We start from the raw sequence: 7,397 nt of genomic DNA on the forward strand, positions 1-7,397 counted from the left end.
CTTTGAAGGTTGTTCATGTCGCTCAACGTCGCTTCTTCGTGAGATAACAAATTTTCCCTTTCCTTTTTGCTTGATATTCTTGCATCTCCACCATGACATTATCAAAAGCCCAGTGTAGAATTTTGATCAACTCCTTGGACTCTGACGCAAATTCACAAATGTTGTGAGACCAAAAGCCCAAATTGTCGAATCTCTTGCTTCTCGGCTCCAATAGAGGCTCATCTTGGCTGCTCTTGATGTGTGTGTGCCTCTTCTTTATGTTCTTGCTCTAGCATTCTAGTATATATTTTGGTGCCACCTTATCTACTCGCTCAAAGCTTAAAATGCTCAGCGAATGGCGGCACAGTATGCCCCTTGACTCGAATAGCAGGCACTAGCACTTTACTTCTCGTGATACTGCATTGTAGGTGACGAAAAACTTATTGAATGTGGTGTTAGAAACCTGTTCTATGACTTCGTATGTCATAAAACCTAAGGTGGAATGCATTAATCTTATGATGCAGCTCACATTTCCTCTGAGTTGTTCTTGAACTTTCCTGAACTTCTCGTAGGTATACACATGCTGAAATTGAGCCTCTATTGCTGATTTTGTTGCACACGGTATCATGGTGTGAAAATCTACAACATCAAATTCTCTTTCTCTTTGCTCGCTGCTTGCTAGGCAATTATCGTATTGCTTAACAAATTGAATCAAGGAACTGTTCTGTGTGATGAACTTGTTGAAAAATGTGTGCATACTCTCGATCCTTTGTGTGCTTTTCATCCCAGCCTAAAAGTGGTGAACCAGGTAAACTGGAATCCATAAATGGCGATCTTCGTATAGCTCTGTAGAATGAACTGAAAACATGAGCCTATATAAACCGAAAGTTGTGCAAGTTTTAACCGAAAAAGTAATAGCATAAAAATAATTTGAATTAAAAATGTCAATTACCTGAGAGCCACTTATTTCCTCTGACGCCGAACTTTGTGACAAAATTGTTCCAGCTTCTGTCGAATGCGTCTTTTGTGAACGAGTTCCAAACGACGCGGCTCATCTTTTGTTCAATTTCTTAGTGTTGCTTGTAGCAGTTTAGTTTCCTTGGGATCTTCTTCATGATGTACCAGATGCACCACCGGTGAATTGTTGTTGGCATGCACATCTCGATGGCCCTTTGCATCGATGCGCATTGGTCGGCAAGAATGCCTTTTGGTGCCTTCCCTCCCATGCAACAGAGCTAACACTCGAATAGCCATTTGAATGATTGGATGTCCTCGTTTTTCATAAGAGTGCATCCGAGAAGTGTCGACTGGTCGTGGTGATTTACGCCTACAAAAGAACTAAAAACCAGATTGTACCTGCAAAAATGGACACTGCATCAGTTATAAAGCGAAATGTGTTGCCTGTGTGAACCTAAGACTTAGTTTCGGTGAACCGAATACCTGTTTATGTTGTACGTGGTATCGAATGAAACCACGTCTCCAAAATACTCGCATGCAGTCCTGCTTCTTGCGTTGGCCCATAATGCATTTTTGATGGAGTGATCGCCTTCGAGGTTGAGCTCGAAAAAGAAATTTTGATTCTTCTCTTTCATTCTTAAAAGGTACTTCCCAAATTCTTTGGCATCGTCTTGTTCAGACACATTCTGTACTTCTCTTGTAATGTAATTCCTCACATCTTTTTCTATAAAACTTAGTTCCCAATGATTGCCCGTTACTGCTACAAATGATTGGTAAGTTTTGCTCGGTCTGATTTCGGCTTCCTCGTTATTTTCGATGGTGTGACGCACGAACATACTTAGCTCCCTGTGTTGTTTGAGCATCTCTGCTCGGTTCGGACAGTAGGGGTGTGAATGATTCATAACAACTTTAGAAATTATCCAAAGACCGATGTCCTTCAATATGTGTACATAAATCCTGGCTGGACAGTTTATACCGACTGAGGGATTTGTCTTCAGAGTTGGAGATATCTTGGATTTTCACCTCCCCTCTCTGCTGCATACGATTAGTTGATTCTTAATCTTGTCTCCCTTCCGAGTTGTGTTCCTTATTTTGGTAGAAAAACCAAAAAATTTGGAATAATTTTTGTGAACTTTCCAGTTTCTTCTAGTGTCTTAAAAGTCATTCCGACCTTTGGGACAAATTGTTCATCCACAACACACCTGGTCTGCAGAATGAACCGAACATATCATTAAATTGAAACCTTTGTATAGTACTAAATGAACGGAACATTGTCCATTATATAAATTCAAATACGAACAAATGTCTGCATAATGTACCGAACATATTATTAGAGTGAAACCATTGTATAGTACTAAATGAACGGAACATTGTGTTTTATATAAATTCAAATTCGAACAACTGTCTGCATAATAGACCGAACATGTTATTAAAGTGAAACTATTGTATAGTACTAAATGAACAGAACATTATTCATTATATAAATTCAAATTCGAACAACTGCCTGCATAATAAACCGAGTAATACTCTCTTAACGAAACCAATGTAGAATACTACATGAACCAAACATTGTATATATATAATCAAATTCAAAAAAATGGAAGAGATTAATTGTTATCCTTCAGAGATTGCATTCCATTTAATTCAGTTCAGTTCAATCCAAATTAGAACACACATGCATCTAGAATTTAGCAATTGCATTCAATTCAATTCAAAATTGAATAATCCAAACCTTGTCCGCTTAATTAAATTTAGAAGAATAATCCAAATCGCTCTCATTTAATTGATTTGAAGTTGAATAATTCATTGTTTTGATAGCCTATGAAATCTAAAAACGAAGAAAATAAATCCACATATCAAAGAAGAAACCGAAGAAGAATAGGAAAAAGAATGATGAGCAGCAAAAAAGAAAAAGAAGAATGACAAGTAGCAGAACAGATCTGAAAATTGCAATTCAAATCGTTAATGTTGAAGAATGTTTATGTTAAAGAAGCTTTACGTAATTCTGTTACATTAATAGGAAGGAGAGGGGACACACGTGTATTTTATATAACTTGAGAAAAAGAGGTGCATTACTAAAAAAATACTTAGATGACTTGGTTTGATTTTTTGTATGAACTGGTGCTGAATTTCGCAACCCACACTACTAACCGGCAAGTGCACCGGGTCGTGCCAAGTAATACCTTACGTGAGTAAGGGTCGATCCCACGAGGATTGATGGATTAAGTAACAGTTATTGAATGATAAGCTTAGTTAGGCAAGCAGAAAATGGTTTTGAGATATTCAAAGAGCATTAAACAGCTAATTTGGAATATTAAAGACAGGCAGATAAATAAGTTGAGAATAAAGTATTGAGAAAGCAGTTAAGATTTCAGAGTTATCTATTTTCCAGATTAACTTTTATTACTAATTAATTTAATCATACAAGATTTAATTTCATGGCAAACTATATGTGACTAGACCCTAATTCCTTAGACCTTCCTAGTCTCCTTTAAAATTCATTAATTGCCAATTCCTTGGTCAATTAATTCCAATTAGAGGGTGATGATCAATTTCTAGTTTATATGCCAAAAGAATCCTAATTATCCACAAATAAGGGGATTATATGTCACGTATCCCGTTAAATACAAACAATTAAAAATTCAGTATAATATGTTTTCAAGCTGTTGTTCAAGTAAAGAGCTTTTCCAAGTTTTACGAGAACTCAATTAGAACATGGGTCATACTTCCGATCCACCCAATGTTCATAGAATAAAGAACGAAAACAATTATTGAAATATAAATCAAGCATTGAATTAAATTAAAAAGATCAAACAAATCAATCCATGAAAATAGATAGAGCTCCTCACCTTAACAATGGAGGATTAGTTGCTCATGGTTCATGGAAGAAAAATAAGGGTTCTGGTAACAATCTCTGTGTCTCCTGTCTAAATGTACAGAGTTCCTATTTATAACTAATCCTAATAAATTTAAAATCTAATTATCTAATAATAATATCTTTTCCTAAAAATCATATTTGAATTTAAATTCGAATTAATTAATAAGTCTTCCGCTGATGGGTGGGGACCACTTGATTTGTCCATTCTGCAGCTTCTAATCTATGTTTTCTGGACTGAAAATTGGTTCAAAAACAGCCCAGAATTCGTAACCAGTGTTTTCTGTATTATTATAGATCGCGCATGTGACGCGTCCGCGTCGTCCACGCGCTCGCGTCATTTATGTTGATTCCAGTCCACGCGTTCGCGTCAGGCACGTGATCGCGTCATTGCGATTTTTCCATTCCGCGCGGTCGCGTGAGCCATGCGTCCGCGTCGGTCTTTGCTGGTCATCTCTTTGGTTTTTTCTTTTTCTCTGCAGAAACTTCATTAAATCCCTCCGAATGCTACCTTAAATAAATAAAATTGCACAAAATTCAAAATAGTATCCATAGTGGCTAAAATATAATTAATTATTAATTAAACTCAACAAATTATATGCAAATTCACTAGAAAAAGATAGATAAGATGCTCACGCATCACAACACCAAACTTAAACGGTTGCTTGTCCTCAAGCAACTAAAACTAATATAGACTTGGGATGTGAATTTGCAGGAGAATGAGAGTTCGATTAAACTCATGTCCCTTTTTATAGTGGGGTTTATAATTGTAATCCTGAATAGGTTTGGCATCCCACTCTCCTTTGAATCAAGAATGTTATTGTCATTCGAAATTAGAATCCGGATAATATTATGAATTCTCTAATCTTTATATTTCAGTTTAATCCTTGAATACAGCAAAATTTACTTTAATTTATTTTTCTTTGGTGCTTTGCACCTTTATCCTAGCCGTGACTTTAAATGTTTTGTCTCAAGCTTTACTTGACACAGAAACGCCACAAGCACTTAACTGGGGAACTCTCTTTGAGTTCTGATTTTTCTTTTAATTACTCCCAGACAATGGTGCTCAAAGCCTTTGGCATACTCTGTTAAATGCAATTGATCTCGATTCTAAGTGTTCTGTCTCAAGGATTACTTGACACAATCACACCACAAGCATATGACTAAGGAAACAACTCTTTGAGCTTTTAATCATGTCTGACCTCCCTAGTCATTGATGCTCAAAGCCTTGGACCTTGCTTTTATTTATTAATTATTATCTATTTTTTTCTTTTGCTGTTTCTTTTGCTTCAAGGTTTAAATTTTTGTTTATTTCAGAGAAGTCATAATAATTCTCTAAATTCCTGTTCCTTATACCTCAACATCCCTTGATTCAAATTCAAATATGCATTATTCATATCATGCATTTAGAATTACCATTAATACCACCACATTTAAGTAAATAAGACTATTCTTAAAATTAACTCAATTTCTCATGTAATACATCACTTCTTTTTCTTTTCTTTTTAGATTCAAGTTCAGTGAATGGTACATGAAACATCTTTTCAGCATTAAAGCAATTAAAAGAAAACTAAACTAGTCCTAAGATTCTAACTAATAAAGGATCATGCAACAATCAAAGCAAAATAGCAGAAAGCCGGAACATAACATAGAAAAAGAGGGGAGGAATAAAAATGAAAGGAACTCAACCACCTTAGTTATCCTAGCGGTCGCTCTATTCTTCAGGTTGTGCTCCTCAATAAAGATGATTCGCCTCCCTTTTGTGCCAGAAAACCAGTAAGCGCAGCGTCCAACAATACCAAACTTAAAGGTTTGCTTGTCCTCAAGCAAAGAAGAACTGAAAATAGAAGAGATGGAGATTATGAGGAGAGAAAAATAAAAGGGTAAAAGAATAAGAGAGAATTTAGGATTGGAAAAGAGAGAGAAAGAAAACTGGGCGGCGCAAGCGACGCGTACGCGTACGGCACGCGTACGCGTGGATCGCGCATTCTTTATAATGACGCGTTAGCGTCAGGCAGTGGCGGAGCTTCAAAGAAATTTTTGGAGGGGCCAAAAAATTTAATAAAAACAATTAAAAAATTATATAATAGTATTTATATTAAAAAAATTTGTAAATAAAATTAGTTTTTAAATTTGTTATTAATACGTCCAATTATATATAGTTAAGGTTAACTAAAAAACTAAAGCTGATTTTGGTTAACTAAAAATTTAGTTTAAGTTAATAAATCAAACTGATTTTAAATGATAAAATTAGTTATTAATTGGTTATAAAATTAATACATTAGTTTTAAAAATAAACATTAAATTTTAAAAAATAATAGGTTTTTTTACAAAAAAAAAAAACTAATTTTTGCACATAAAAAATATTTTTTAATCTAAAAACTGATTTTTCTTTTGAAAAAACTATTTTTTAATTATACAAATAAATTATAATTTATAAGTTAATTTTTAACATTCTAAAAAAATAATTTTTAAAGCATCTATTTTTCAAAAGTCTCAAAATAGTTATTTTTATTGTTATTTCTATTACAATCAAATAATATATTGCACCAAAATAAAATTTTAACTTTCTAATAAAATAAAATATCAAAATCTATTAATGTATATAGTGCTAATACTACAATGACATGTAATTTGCAATGTTGATTTAAAAAATAAAATAATGACTATTTATTAGCACGTGGCATACTACTAGTTATATTACAGCTTTTAGTGTTCTAAAAATAAAATAATATATAAAAATGTACGAGACTATCACATAAGAATAAAATAAAAAGTTAAGTGAATGATAAATATGAATGTTGAACACAGATACATAAGATGGAAATATGTGAACTTAACCATCTAAGTTAACCTTATTTTATGTGAATAAGGAATACTAATTTTTTTACAAAACTTTTGGGGGCCATGGCCCCCCATTACCCTAACAAAGCTCCGCCATTGGCATCAGGCACCCGTCCGCGTGCCCTGGATTTTGTGCGATTCGCGCAAAGCCAGCCGTGCGCTCGCGCGACTCTCTGTTCGCATGGCTTGGGAGCCAAATTTTCATATGACGTGTTCGCGTGGATGGCCATAAGTGCAACTGGCGCGGACGCGTCAGTCACGCGTCCGCGTGCCCAAATTTATGCTTTTAGCACACTTCCTGCCCCAAACCAGCACAACTCTCTGCCCGAACACTCCTTTACATCGATATTGCAGGGCACGCGTATGCGTCAATGACGCGCCCACGTGAATGGCGAAAAATCACAAACGACGCGAACGCGTGGGGTACGCGAATGCGTGGGTACGCGAACGCGTGGGATCGTTTGTGCTAAAGGCTTGGTTCCAGCACTATTCCCATTCAACTCTCTGTCAAATTTGTTTTTTCACGCACACATGATTGACGCGTTCGCGACAGTGACGCTTGCGCGTCGTGTGCGTTTTTTTTTAGGTGTTCGGTTCCTGCGATAAAATAGCTGCATGATCAGAAAATTAGTAAGAACTCAATAAAATACTAAGAAAACTACTACTACGAAAAATAGCTAAGGATACGAATTTATTGGGTTGCCTCCCGACAAGCGCTTCTTTAACGTCACTAGCTTGACGG

At 35.4% G+C, this 7,397-nt stretch overlaps 1 protein-coding gene across 1 annotated transcript; it reads right to left on the reverse strand.

Annotated features, from left to right (window-relative positions):
* Window positions 1-373: 373 nt before the first annotated feature.
* Window positions 374-1,799, reverse strand: LOC130975093 (protein FAR-RED IMPAIRED RESPONSE 1-like). The gene is made up of 3 exons (XM_057899927.1): window positions 1,420-1,799; window positions 1,102-1,306; window positions 374-769 (listed from the first exon to the last, which is right to left on the reverse strand). The coding sequence occupies exons 1-3, from the start codon at window positions 1,797-1,799 to the stop codon at window positions 374-376; spliced, it is 981 nt and encodes a 326-aa protein (XP_057755910.1).
* Window positions 1,800-7,397: the final 5,598 nt, after the last annotated feature.

Source organism: Arachis stenosperma, chromosome 1, assembly GCF_014773155.1.
Source record: "Arachis stenosperma cultivar V10309 chromosome 1, arast.V10309.gnm1.PFL2, whole genome shotgun sequence".
In the NCBI taxonomy this organism is placed as follows: Eukaryota; Viridiplantae; Streptophyta; class Magnoliopsida; order Fabales; family Fabaceae; genus Arachis; species Arachis stenosperma.

Bases quoted from the DNA above. Each gene is read 5' to 3' on its own strand.
- LOC130975093 (XM_057899927.1), bottom strand. From the start codon at position 1,799: ATGCTCAAACAACACAGGGAGCTAAGTATGTTCGTGCGTCACACCATC. The intron at 1,307-1,419 runs GTATTCGGTTCA...GTTCTTTTGTAG, and splicing joins ACCACGTACAACATAAACAG to GCGTAAATCACCACGACCAG. The intron at 770-1,101 runs GTACATCATGAA...CACCACTTTTAG, and splicing joins ATTCACCGGTGGTGCATCTG to GCTGGGATGAAAAGCACACA.